Source organism: Camelina sativa, chromosome 2, assembly GCF_030686135.1.
Source record: "Camelina sativa cultivar CO46 ecotype springtype chromosome 2, ASM3068613v1".
NCBI lineage: Eukaryota > Viridiplantae > Streptophyta > Magnoliopsida > Brassicales > Brassicaceae > Camelina > Camelina sativa.
In genome coordinates this window covers 10749331-10763052 of record NC_141881.1, presented here as the reverse complement: position 1 = coordinate 10763052, position 13722 = coordinate 10749331, and the positions used below count along the sequence as shown (strand labels likewise).

General features: G+C 34.8%; 1 protein-coding gene and 1 long non-coding RNA gene across 4 annotated transcripts; one reads left to right on the top strand and one right to left on the bottom strand.

The window, feature by feature from the left end:
- The first annotated feature begins 342 nt into the window (after positions 1-342).
- LOC109127660 (putative defensin-like protein 169) lies at positions 343-1357 on the top strand. Its single transcript, XM_019232837.2, has 2 exons — positions 343-461; positions 947-1357. Exons 1-2 carry the CDS (start codon positions 407-409, stop codon positions 1162-1164), a joined length of 273 nt encoding a protein of 90 aa, XP_019088382.1. The 5' UTR covers positions 343-406; the 3' UTR covers positions 1165-1357.
- Positions 1358-5917: 4560 nt separating this feature from the next.
- On the bottom strand, positions 5918-12265 carry LOC104720718 (uncharacterized). Of its 3 annotated transcripts, none has more exons than XR_002034791.2 (4): positions 12139-12265; positions 11560-11620; positions 11165-11399; positions 5918-6143 (listed from the first exon to the last, which is right to left on the bottom strand). It is a non-coding gene; the product is annotated as an uncharacterized LOC104720718 (long non-coding RNA). The 3 variants fall into 3 exon arrangements; XR_015578137.1 differs by lacking the exon at positions 5918-6143 and adding an exon at positions 6991-7768; XR_756746.2 differs by lacking the exon at positions 11560-11620 and having other exon boundaries at positions 12139-12257.
- Positions 12266-13722: the final 1457 nt, after the last annotated feature.

The window sequence follows — 13722 nt, the reverse complement described above, 5'->3', positions numbered from 1 at the left end:
ACCCACCAAATTATAAAAACACATGGAAACTCTTATAATTATGATATACTATAAATTTGTAAAATAATAATATTTTTATATATTTTTTTCTTATTTTTATGAAAATTTAAATTGGAATTTGGGGATATTTCTGATATACATATTCTCATATTTAAAATGGTGATTGGGAAACAGTTTTTTTAGAAAGAGCGAGTCTCATGCCTTTATAGTTTCCAGTTAATTAAGCAATCTGAATCAAAATTTAAGGAGATAGGTAGCTGAAAATAGAAATGCTCTAATGTGTGATACATTCATCAATTTCTCATATACTGTGCATATATATATTTATATATATGTGTGTGTGTTCATTTTCAAACGAACAATCAATTTTAGAAAGAAAAAAAAATAATCATTTATATTACCGAAGATGAACAAATCATTCTCATTTACTGTTCTAATTCTTCTCGTCGTTCCTGTGCTAGGTTAGTATTTTGATTTATAATAATTGTTATATGTAACATTTAGTCATTTTCATAAATAATTTATATATGTGGCATTTAAAACTATCAATTTAACTATAATTTTAACATTTTTGTCATAATTAACTTTCACTACTGAATTTATCATATTGAGTTTAACTCTTTTACAAATATTCCATACTAGACCTAGAAACTGATACCCAAAAAGAATTTTTGTGATACTTTCACCTATTTTGTTGCTTTTTTATTTTATAAATATAGATGGTCATATATTAAGAAGAAGTATTGTGTTATAATCTGATTTGACCTATTTTCTTATTATTGTTTGTTCATCCTCAAAACAATTTCTTATTAATTCTCTTACCGATTTAACAAAAAAAAAATCACTTATTCTTACTTTTAATCTGTTCAAAACATCTATTTTACAAGACAAAAATAATTCTTTTTTAAAATTAAATAACTAATAATTCATGTTTTATGTAAAATAGTAATAGGATTGGTGGATGATATATCGCAAAAAAGAGAAAGACACCCAACAGAGGGGTGGTGTGCTAGGCCTTTACCTGACCAAAAACCCGGGCGGTGTAACCAAGACCGTTGTTTGGTCAGGTGTCGAGAGCATCATAATTTTAAGTTTAAAGGAGGGAAAGCAGTGGGTACTTGCACAACTAGTAATACTTGCTTTTGCACTTATCGTTGTCGATAGTTTTAATGCATGTTACAAATAAAAATCATTTTTTCTTTTTGTTTTTTTTTGTTTTGACGCCTCTTATAATAAAATAAGCATATAATTGTCGATTTCATAGTATAATAATTTGTATTAGTGTTATTACCAAATTTTGATATAGTTTAAGATCTGGTAATTTCCGTGTGTTATAGAGGGAAAAAAAACTGAAAAACTCGTTGTCTAATTTGTTATTTCGACGTTTAATATTATTTTTTATTGGAATAAAAATATCTCTCTTATTTAAAGTTGTTCTAAAAAGTAGTATTCGTTTGTATAGTCATTAGTAGATATCTACCTAAAATTAAGAGCCATTTATACAAGTGACATAATTAATGGCTTTAAATTTTAATCCCATGTGAAATGATATGCTAAATTTGGAAACATAATTTATTAATATGCTACAAAAAAATTACTTTTGTGTTATTTGTGAGAATTACCCGGTTTTAAATGATATAAAGTAAGCCTCTATAAATTAATAATGTCGGAGAAATGAAATTTTATTAATTTATATAGGTTTTTAGTGGTGTTATAGTTTTGAAAAATTTCTATTAGAAAATAAGATACTTTTGTTTTAATTCACATTTTTATATAATTGTTTTAATTTATAAATCTTGGCTATTGTAATAGGACAAATGTCATTAGTTTACTAGATTATACATGTAAAAATGATAGATGTTCTTAGTGTAGTGGCCAGTGGTAAGTCCAATCGTAGAAGGCACCATCACACCAGGATCAAATCCTGCTTCCTACGAATGTAGGGATTTGGCTAATGGGCCGGCCAGTAGTGGCCCAATGGTTGACAAAAAGAAAAATGATAGATGTTCAGAAGTTCATAAGAAATTGCTGCTATTATTTTTCATGATGATGATGAAGTCGAAGAAGATATTGTGGTACCTTTTGAACCAATTACATGTAAAAAAAACAATTATCGCGTTTAGGACTCTCCACAATTTTTAGATGCGATTTGAGAAGACAACACCGAAAAAATTTGATGTAATGAGAAAAATTTAAAATGAGTTTCAATAAGTATGCAAATTCAAAAATAGGCAAACAACAATAGAGTATGTTCCACTAAATTATATATATGTAATTTATATCATTATTAATTTATGATATTGATGAGATCATAATTTTACATAGGATTTCTAAAAACATATTATTTTCTTATTTTATCGATTTGTATTATTTTTAATCCCGACCTAACTTAGAGCAGGAAATTTTTATAAATTTTTGGCAAATGAATTGAACTGCTCTGGTGGGTATCAAATCCAGAAGCATCAAACGACATGAACATCTGCAATAAAACGATGATTGCGAAATATATCGAATCTGTAAAAACAAGATGTAGGCAGTAATGAAAAGAACTACTTCTCTTATTAAGAATCACTTAAACTGAAACAACCCTTCTTTATATATATATATATATATATATATATATATATATATATATATAAATAATATTAATTCACTAGTGGTCCCATACCCACTAACGCCCTAGCAACAATCAACAACAGCAGATAACAAAAACAATTCCATTAAACCAATAAGAATTCCAACAATATCAATCCAATAACCAACAATGCAATAATCCAGAACCAACAATGAAATAACCAAGTTCTAACATCCTACAATGTTCTATCAACTCAACACTAGCAACCTAACAATAGCTAGACTACAATCAATCAAGTCTCTAGAACATCCTCCTCCTCATCGCCTTGATTCCACGATCATACTTTGCCTTTACCTGCACACCACAAACAACAATTGAGATGCGTAAGTATTATCATAGATACTTAGTGAGGCTGTCCTCCCATCTACTAGGTTATACACACAAGCATCTGAGACTCTCAAATTTAAGCAAGCAAACAAAACACAAACAATACATCAAACAAGGAAAACAAGTCTCGGATGAGACTGGTGTCGACCGACGCTAAGTCGGTGTCAATCGATGCTGACACAACATGGTGGCGACCGACACCACACTGGTGCCGATCGACACAGCTTCTGCAGACGAGAACTGCACGAACACGAACGTCGATCCTCCATTTCAGATAAACTCGAAACCGTCCCAAACTCACCCAAATGCCTCAGGAACCTATGGGAAACCCGATAACAACAAACCCAAGCAAGCAAACACTAGAAATAGACAAAGAACAGCCAAACAAAAGAGATCTCATGCTTAGATCAACCATGGTCAAGCACTCACCTCTTTTACAGGAAGATTGGGTTGAGAAACGGTGGAAACAACACCTTCACAAGCTTCTCCTTTGTTCCCAACAACAACTCTCCCTTCCACAGCTATATATCTCACCAAAAACCACCAAGAACAAGCCAAAATCTCACAGAAACACTCTCCAACGCTTTCTCTCATTTTTCTCTCTTTTTCTCACTCAACGGCGACCAAACAACAGAAACCCTCAACTTGGGTCGTCCTTTACCTTAAATACACGGTTTAGGAATTTCTAATTGAACCAAGCCGAACGAAACAGCAATTAAACCGACACGACCAAACCGGAAAACATGGTGTCGATCGATACACCAAGGGTGTCAATCGACACTCAGACCAAAAATGCGATATTTGGTTCGCGGATGTTACAATTCTCCCCGACCAATAAGGATTCGTCCTCAAATCCCGCAACACTGTCCATCCGTCAAGGACCTCCGTGCCACCGTCAACACGGCCCGCACGTCCTCCGACCGGACTAAACACCATCAGCCAAGGTTTCCCGTGCAACTGTCGCAACAGCCCGCACACCTCCGACTGAACCATGAGGTCTCCCTCTAGCCAATGTACTCACATCAAAGACTCTATTTGCTCACAACTCAGTGCTTCCCCCATCCGTGGTTGTAACCAACGAATCATGCCGGCTCGCTATCGGGCCAACCGCCTTAAGCTACGACATCTAGGAAGTCACTCACACACACTCCCCCCGCTCTCGGGTCGCAACCCTCGAGACATACCGGCTCACTGCCGAGCCGCGGCTCACAGCTACGGTATCCAGGGAGTCTCAATTATCTCGCTCTTGGGTCGTCACCCTAAAGCGCGCTCTCGGATTGTCATCCGAAGCAACATACCGCTCCCACTCTCTGGCCACAAAGTCCATCGAGCTATCGGTATCACACGAGTTGGGCCCTCACGGCCTTGAGCAAACAAGTCTGATGCCATCGAGTATCTCCAGACTAGATCTACCTCAACACTTTCCACAAAAATTTTCCCTTTTTAGAAACTTTCTAACTCTGGAAACCTCATTTCCACGTGGAAACTTTCCAAAAATAGAAACCCGAGCTATTTCTCTTTTTCCCATGACAACAACAGTCAAACATAAAGAAAAATACTCATCTTATTAATCTCAAAAACAATGTCATAATCGTTACAACTTCAACGAAAAATACATAAGAAAATAAGATACAACAATTCAAGCCATCAACCCGCATCCCGAGCACCACCTCATCTTGGTACTTAGTCGCACAACCAACCACGCCTAAACGACCAAGTATCAACAGAGATGGGCTGGAATACTCTGTACCCGCTCCAGCCATCGTACCCGCTCCAGCCACGGACTACAACTTGAACCCAGCTAGACAAGCTCAAGTCGCCACCTGCTTCTCAAACCATTTCTTAAACCTTGCCTTCAACCTCGCCTCGGGCTCCCAAGTCTGCTCCTCTACTCCATCACAGTCCCACAGGACTCTCATCAAAGGAATCTTCTTCTTCCGAAGTTCCTTGACTCTCCTCCCGAGCACCCTCAACGGTCTAGCCTCCAAAGTCATGTTGGGCTGAAGATCCTCAAGAATCTTAGCCAACAACCGATCACCCTCGTGAAAACACTTCCTCAGCATCGACACATAAAATATCTTGTGGAACGCACGCATAACCTCAGGCAACTCCAGCCGGTATGCCACTAGTCCCACCCGCTCAATTACTCTGAACGGACCTATATACCTCAGACTCAACTTAGTCTCTGTCAATGACCTGTTCGGACCCTGCAACATGGCCATCTTGAGGTACACTCTATCACCAACCTGAAACTCAAGATCCTTCCTCCTCTTATCAGCATAGCTCTTCTACCGATCCTGAGCCTCCTTCATGTTCAGCCTCAGAACCCGAATCTTCTCCGAGGTCTCCTGAACAAAATCTGCACCATATATGCTCCTCTCCCACACCTGAGTCCAACATAATGGTGTACGACACGGCCTCCCATACAATGCCTCATAAGGGGCCATCCCAATACTCGCCTGGTAGCTGTTGTTGTAAGCAAACTCTACCAAGCTCAAATGATCTGCCCAATGACCACCCCAATCCAACACGCACATCCTTAGTAAATCCTCTAAAATCTGGATCGTCCTCTCTGACTAACTGTCCGTCTGAGGATGGTAGGTTGTACTCATATGCACCTTTGTGCCCATCTCTGCCTGAAACGCCTTCTAGAACACCGAGGTGAACTTGGAATCTCTATCAGACACAATACTAGCAGGCACACCATGCAATCTGACTATCTCCCTCACGTACTTCTTGGCCAGAACCGCTGCTCCATCAGTTTTCTTGATGGCAAGAAAATGCGCAGACTTAGTCAGACGGTCCACAATGACCCAAATCGCATCAAACGTCCTCAACACAGTAAGGGCTCTAATACCAAAATGAAACAACTCTTCTTTTTATATATATAAATAATATTAATTTACTAGTGGTCCCATACCCACTAACTCCCTAGCAACAATCAACAACAGCGGATAACAAAAACAATTCCATTAAACCAATAAGAATTCCAACAATATCAATCCAATAACCAACAATGCAATAATCCAGAACCAACAATGAAATAACCAAGTTCCAACATCCTACAATGTTCTATCAACTCAACACTAGCAACCTAACAATAGCTAGACCACAATCAATCAAGTCTCTAGAACATCCTCCTTCTCATCGCCTTGATTCCACGATCACACTTTGCCTTTACCTGCACACCACAAACAACAATTGAGATGCGTAAGTTTTATCATAAATACTTAGTGAGGCCGTCCTCCCATCTACTAGGTTATACACACAAGCATCTGAGACTCTCAAGTTTAAGCAAGCAAACAAAAAAAAACAATACATCAAACCATGAAAACCAGTCTCGGATGAGACTGGTGTCGACCGACGCTAAGTTGGTGTCGATCAATGCTGACACAACATGGTGTCGACCGACACCACACTGGTGTCGATCGACACCACACTGGTGTCGATCGACACTACTTCTGCAGACGCGAACTGCACGAACACGAACGTCGATCCTCCGTTTCAAATCAACTCAAAATCGTCCCAAATTCACCCAAATGCCTTAGGAACCTATGGGAAACCCAAAAACAACAAACCCAAGCAAGCAAACACCACAAATAGACAAAGAACAGCCAAGCAAAAGAGATCTCATGCTTAGATCAACCATGGTCAAGCACTCACCTCTTTTACAGGAAGATTGGGTTGAGAAACGGTGGAAACAACACCTTCACAAGCTTCTCCTTCGTTCCCAGCAACAACTCTCCCTTCCACAGCTACAAATCTCACCAAAAACCACCAAGAACAAGCCAAAATCTCAGAGAAACACTCTCCAACGCTTTCTCTCCTTTTTCTCTCTTTTTCTCACTCAACGGCGACCAAACAACAGAAACCCTCGACTTGGGTTGTCCTTTACCTTAAATACACGGTTTAGGGATTTCTAATTGAACCAAACCGAACCAAACAGCAATTAAAACCAACACGACCAAAACGGAAAACATGGTGTCGATCGATACACCAAAGGTGTCAATCGACACTGAGACCAAAAATGCGATATTTGGTTTGCGGATGTTACATAAACAATCTTACAAAATGTGTTAAATCAATTTTACACACAGCCAACTTGACCTGTTACTGACCAATTCTTAATCTAGCTAAAAACCCAAGAACCTTAAAAGCTTATTCGCTTAAGTCTACCAGATTTCTCCAAACGGTCAACCAATATGTTTGCTCTAGTAACTCAATATATAGGACACCTCCTATTACATGTATTATGACCTACTTTCCTATCCCAGGATAAGTCCAAATCATCTTTGTAGATACGATTATATCTTGTGCTTCAATCAAAAGATCTCCTACAATACAGCCACATCACTCAATATCTGTTACTGCTTACACGCGCGAACCCATCTTCTAGAGCCCTACAGGCCAGCCTTGTAGCATTCCAATGTTTTCATGCTTTCATTCTCCCTCTTTTTATTTTAATGTGACACCTCAAGGAACCGATGACATACCTGATAAGTGTTAGTACACAAACTACATTGAAGCATAAATATAAGTCGGTTAGGTATCAAAAGGAACTGATCATCGAAGAAGCAGAATCCAGAAAATGCAAAGGATGTCATTAGGGTTGAGTACAAACTTAGGAATCCAAAGAAAAGACATCAAAACAAGACATCATCAGCAAGACCCTAAAAGAACCTACTAGAAAAACTACAAGACTCCCCCTAACTCTCAGCCATATCTAACTACGAGCCACTCGCATCATCATCACCATATGCTTCATCATCATCATCATCACCATATGCTTCATCATCTATTCTGAACCTATTGTATCACGACGTTATAGTAATTAGTCAAAAAAAAATTAAAATTGTAGCAATGTATACTGTTGAATTTCAGAATAGAGGGCTACCTCATGCTTACATCTTATTATTCATGGATAAAAAAGCAAACTACCTACAACTGACGATATTGATAGGATGATATCTGCTGAAATTCCAGATGAAGATAAAGATCTAGAACTTTATGAAGTTATTAAGGAGTGTATGATTCAGGGACCATGTGGTGCGGCTAATACAAATTCTCCGTGTATGGTGGCTGGAAAGTGCTCTAAGCTTTACTCGAAACAATATGAAAACATCACCAGAGTTGGTAGTGATGGTTACCATGTCTATAGGAGGTGTGCTTCTAATCGGTATATTGAGAAGGGTGGTATTAAATTAGACATCAGGTATGTGGTGCCATATAATGCAAAGTTATATGTTCGTTATCGCGATCACATCAACGTTGAATAGTGCAATCAAACGGGTTCTATCAAATACTTATTCAAATATATGAACAAAGGTCCATACCGTGTTTTTGTAGTTGTTGACCCTGTTGATAAGACTCAAACTGAGACTACAAACAGTTCTACAACAGGAGCAGATTCTGCTGAAAAGAAAAAGAATGAAATAAAGGATTGGTTTGACTGCAGGTTAGTAGAAATATTGTCTACTTATGTTTTTTATTGATAATTTAATGGCAAAATATTTGTATTTTGATCATTTTTGTTTGGTAACTCCTTCACGTAAGTCTCAGCTTCAGAGGCTCTTTGGAGGTTTTTTAAGTTCCCTATACAGTACCGATCAACATCAGTACAGAGACTATCATTCCATCATGAAGGAAAACAACCTGCTTATTTTGATGAAAATGATGAAATAACCACAGTTTTGGATCAAGTAGCGAATGAAGATTCAATGTTTATGGCTTGGATGACTTTGAATAGAAAAAATGTTGTTGGTAAAGATGGTAAACGTGCTAGAGACCTCACATATGCACAAAGAGGGTTAGAGGATTTTCTCTTGGTCGAATTAAATACGTCCCTCGGAAGCTAGAAGCTGAATATTGTTTAAGAGTCCTTCTAAACCAGGTCAAGGGGTCTACATGTTTTGATGACATAAAGACCTACAATGGTGTTCTCTACCCTTCTTACAAAAAAGCTTGCTTTGCGCGTGGAATTTTAAATGATGATTAAATCTTTATTGACAGTATCATAGAAGCAAGTCAATGGTATTTTGGCAATGATGCTGCTCTCCCATTCATTGTCTAGACCAGAACACGTTTGGAACAAAATGTGGGATCTGCTGTCAGAAGGGATTGAGAAAAAAAAAAGCAAGAGGAATATAACAATCTAGGTATGTTCGCATCAGTTTATAAACTGTATGTGTCTATATAGCCACATAATATGATTCCCCAAAACACCAATGTTTTGCTAATTCTCGTATATATTTTCACTATGCAGATCTTAATCTAAAAGAAGATGATATGAAGAATTATAGTCTCTAAGAGATAGAGAAAATTATGCTTTTTAATGGTGGATCTTTGATGGAAATAGACAAATTTCCAAAGCCAACAAGAGAAGGTATTGATAATTCTAACCGCTTGATAGTTGATGAGATGAGGTATAATTGAGATGATTAGAAAGCAAAGCATGATATATGGTTAGAGATGATGACTGGTGAGCAAAGGAGTATATACAATGATATTACAACAGCAGTTTATGGAAATCGTGGGGGTGTATTTTTTTTTATGTTTTCAGAAGAATAGGTAAAACTTTTATGTGGAAGACACTATCGGCTGCTATTAGATCTAGAGGACTGATTGTACTCAATGTGGCATCCAGTGGCATTGCTTCTTTGTTGTTAGAAGGTGGTCGGACAACACATTCTCAGTTAGCGATTCCTATCAATGTCAATGATTATTCCCTTTGTCGCATAAAGCTTAATTCTAATCTTGCGAATTTGATAAATTAATCATCTTTCATATTTGATAAAATCCCAATGAATTTCATATTACAGAAGCAGATAATCTGATACAAGCAACTAGTAGGGAGATTTATGGCAATCCAGTATTTTGGAAAGATAAAGAAGATCCTAAATTCTTTCAAACAAGAGATATTTTAGCACCAACCAACGATGATGTGAACACAATCAATCAATATATGCTAGATATGCTAGAAAGTAAGTGTTCTTTTACAAAACTTCATTATGTGTTATTAGATCATCTACTGTTGTTAAATTTTGATAGTGTTTACCTTAGTTGTGAATTCTAATTAATGACAGCTAAGGAGAGACTTTATTTGAGTGCTGATAGCATTGATCCTACCGATTCAGATTCACTTTCTAATCCTGTGATTACGCCTGATTTCTTAAACAATATCAAGATATCTGGGTTGCCTCATCATAATTTGCATTTGAAAATTGGAGCTCCGGTTATGCTGCTTCGGAACATCGACCATAAGGGTGGGCTATGTGATGGAACAAGACTTCAAATAACACAAATGGCTAATCATGTTCTCGAAGCAAGAGTAATCACATGTGATAGAGCAGGTGATATTGTTTTGATTCCTAAAATTGATCTAACTCCATCAGATACGAAGTTGCCTTTCAAAATGCGTCGTAGACAGTTCCCACTTTCGGTTGCATTTGCCATGACTATAAAAAAAAGTCAAGGCTAGTCGCTAGAGAAAGTGGGACTATAGTTGCCAAAACCCGTGTTTTTCCATGGTCAGCTATATGTTGCTTTATCTAGGATTACTTCTAAGAAAGGATTGAAGATTTTGATTTGTCAATAAATAAGGCAAGATAAAAAGACAGACCACTAATGTGGTTTTCAAAGAGGTGTTTCAGAATTTGGAATAATAAAGACATGAGTTGCCCAAAGGTCAAGGATTTCGAAAGTATGTTAATACCTTATTCATTTTAGAACTTTACACTATTGTACCATAAGGAGTTTGTGGATCGTGAAATGAATATTTATATTTTTTGTAGATGGCTAATTTGGAAGAAGGTTAGCTGAAGGATACTGAGTTCAATAATTTATTGTCAGTTACCATTGTTACTCTTGCTTCAAAAACTTTATATTTTCTTTGTATTCATTTGCCAGAAATTGAAAACATAGTATTACGTTTAAATTAATTTTTTTCTGCCTTCATAATTTTAAAACGACAATTTCAATATCTAAGCAAGTTAAAAATAAGAAAAATTATGTGGCCAACTGACAAAGGTAATATGCGTAAAATTAAGATTGATTTCAAAAAACATTTTTGTTGGACCCAAATTACTATTTGATTTTAGATTATCAATATGTCAAATTCAATACGTTCAAAATTTGAAAACGGTATAGTGTTGTAAATATCATATCATGCATCATACAATATATCAGTAATCAACATAAACTTACCTCTTTATCCAAACTGAATTGGTGTGTAGAAAAAGTCTTGTGGAGGATGCGTTTTTATTAACATGTTCATTTTGAATTTAACCTACACAACAAATATTAAAAAAGTAAGTTTTATCATATATATATATATATAGTAGAATTATCATATTGAATTGATAAGAAATATTGGAATAGATTCTTATCTTCTCCGTCAAAATTTCAACATTACTCCATCATTGATATTCAGGTCGAAAACCTGAACAGAGACATATGAATCTACTTTATATATACTCATTAGGAACAATATAAGACTGTTACTATAGATTGGTCATAGAAAAGATATTTTTTTTTTTTGAAACGAAACTGACCTTAATAAATCTAAACAAGAAATAAAAATAAAATTTCTCTTATCTTACCCTATAGAAAAATATTGAAACCAATATTTGAATTCTGTTAATGAGGATCGACATAGAAAATCTGCAAATTATTAGGAGCTCCGTCAATTTTACAAAAGTTTTTAAAAAATAAAACAGGCCGCAATTGGAGTAATAAGAATGTTGGTTAGGATTATTAACTTAGATTAGTTATCCAATATTCAATCCTACCTAAGCAAAAATTTCAAAAACTGAAATCATTATCTGAATAACCGTCTACAACAAATCTGGAAACAAAAAAAGGTATAAGATACTTATATGATTCATATTTATGAATCAAAGCAGAAAGAAACTACATCTAAATAATTAACAGAAATTTTGTGATACTTGAATTTCGTAACACACTTTCAAACGGAAACCATAATAGCTGAAGAAATATATCGATTCAGAAAATTTCAGAGTTTCCAATGTACGGTTGCCCATGTAGGAATCACCACGAATTTGATCCAAATTACCAAAACCCGATTTTAAAAACATAAAATTCCATGCATCAAATTCGATAGTAGCAAAACGAAAGACTAAAAACCAAATCCAAAGAGGCAATTTTGGATCAAGAAATACCTTTGTCACTTTATAATTTCGGAGATTATGAGATCTATAACAGACCAACTACGATCTCATCAAACACTGTCAGAACTTTAATCGTTTCAGGAAAAATAAAACGACACCGACAAAAGGACATCCGGACAAAAAAAACGTGTAGTAGATAATCTATATAATAATAACAATCTGAAAAAATGCAACCAACAGTTGCAATTTTTCGTCGTACCTTTTTATAAAATGTATATATATATATATATATATATATTTTGACAGAAAATTTTAATGGTTGCATCTCTTTAAAAAGTTGCATCTATTAAACGTAGAGTTGTGTCTATTACAAACATTTGTGTCTATTCAAATGTTCACATCTATATAAATGACTTCTCATCACTGTATTCAAATTTTCTTTATTTTATATTTTCTATAGAAAATTTCAACGATTGCGTCTCTCTATAAAGTTACGTCTGTTAAATGTAGAGTTGTGTCTCTTACAAACGGTTGTATCTATTCAAATATTCGCATTTTTATAAATTTATATATAAGTGACTTCTCATCATTGTATTCAAATTTTCTTTATTTTATATATTTTTGATAGAATTTTTTTACAGTTGCGTATCTCTAAAAAGTTGCGTCTGTTGAATATAGAGTTATGTCTTTTACAAACAGTTGTGTCTATTCAAATGTTCGCTTCTTTAGAGATCTATATATAAATAACTTCTCATTATTGTATTCAAATATAATAATAACAATCTGAAAATGGCCAACAACAGTTGCGATTTTTCGTCGTACATTTTCGTAATATATTTATATATATATATATATATATATATATATTGATAGAAAATTTCAACGGTTGCATCTCTCTAAAAAGTTTTGTCTGTTAAATGTAGAGTTGTGTCTCTTACAACAGTTGTGTCTATTCAAATGTTCACATCTTTATAAATTTATATATAAGTGACTTCTCATAATTGTATTCAAATTTTCTTTATTTTATATTTTTTTGTAACAAATTTTTACAGTTGTGTCTCTCTAAAAAGTTGCGTCTGTTAAATATAGAGTTGTATCTTTTACAAAGAGTTGTGTCTATTCAAATGTTCACATCTTTAGAAATCTATATATTAATAACTTCTCATCATTGTATTCAAAATTTATTTATATTTGTATTAGTTAAAAGAGAATTTGTTAGAAATGACGTCTCATCTTTGTGAGAAATTTATTGCAATTTGATATATTTTGTTAACTGTTATAATATTTAATTATATTCAGTCTCTAGATATACAACCATCTATTCATCGAGGGTTATCGTTCTATTGGTATGAATCCAAACCGAAATTTTTGTTTTTAGCTGTTAAAAAATGTGATTCAAGTTGGTTTTTAAGAAAATGAGAGCATATTGGCTCGTATATGTTTGTTTTTTTTTTTGTCACAAGTATATATATATATATATATATATATTTGTCTACTCCATGCTTTTTGATTAGAAAACTAACTGTATTATAGAAATCAAAATATATGATTATGAAATATCAAGGTAAAAATAAAAATAAAATATCACAGTTTGTTTTATTATATTTTTTACAGTTGGGAATATTCAGTTTATTT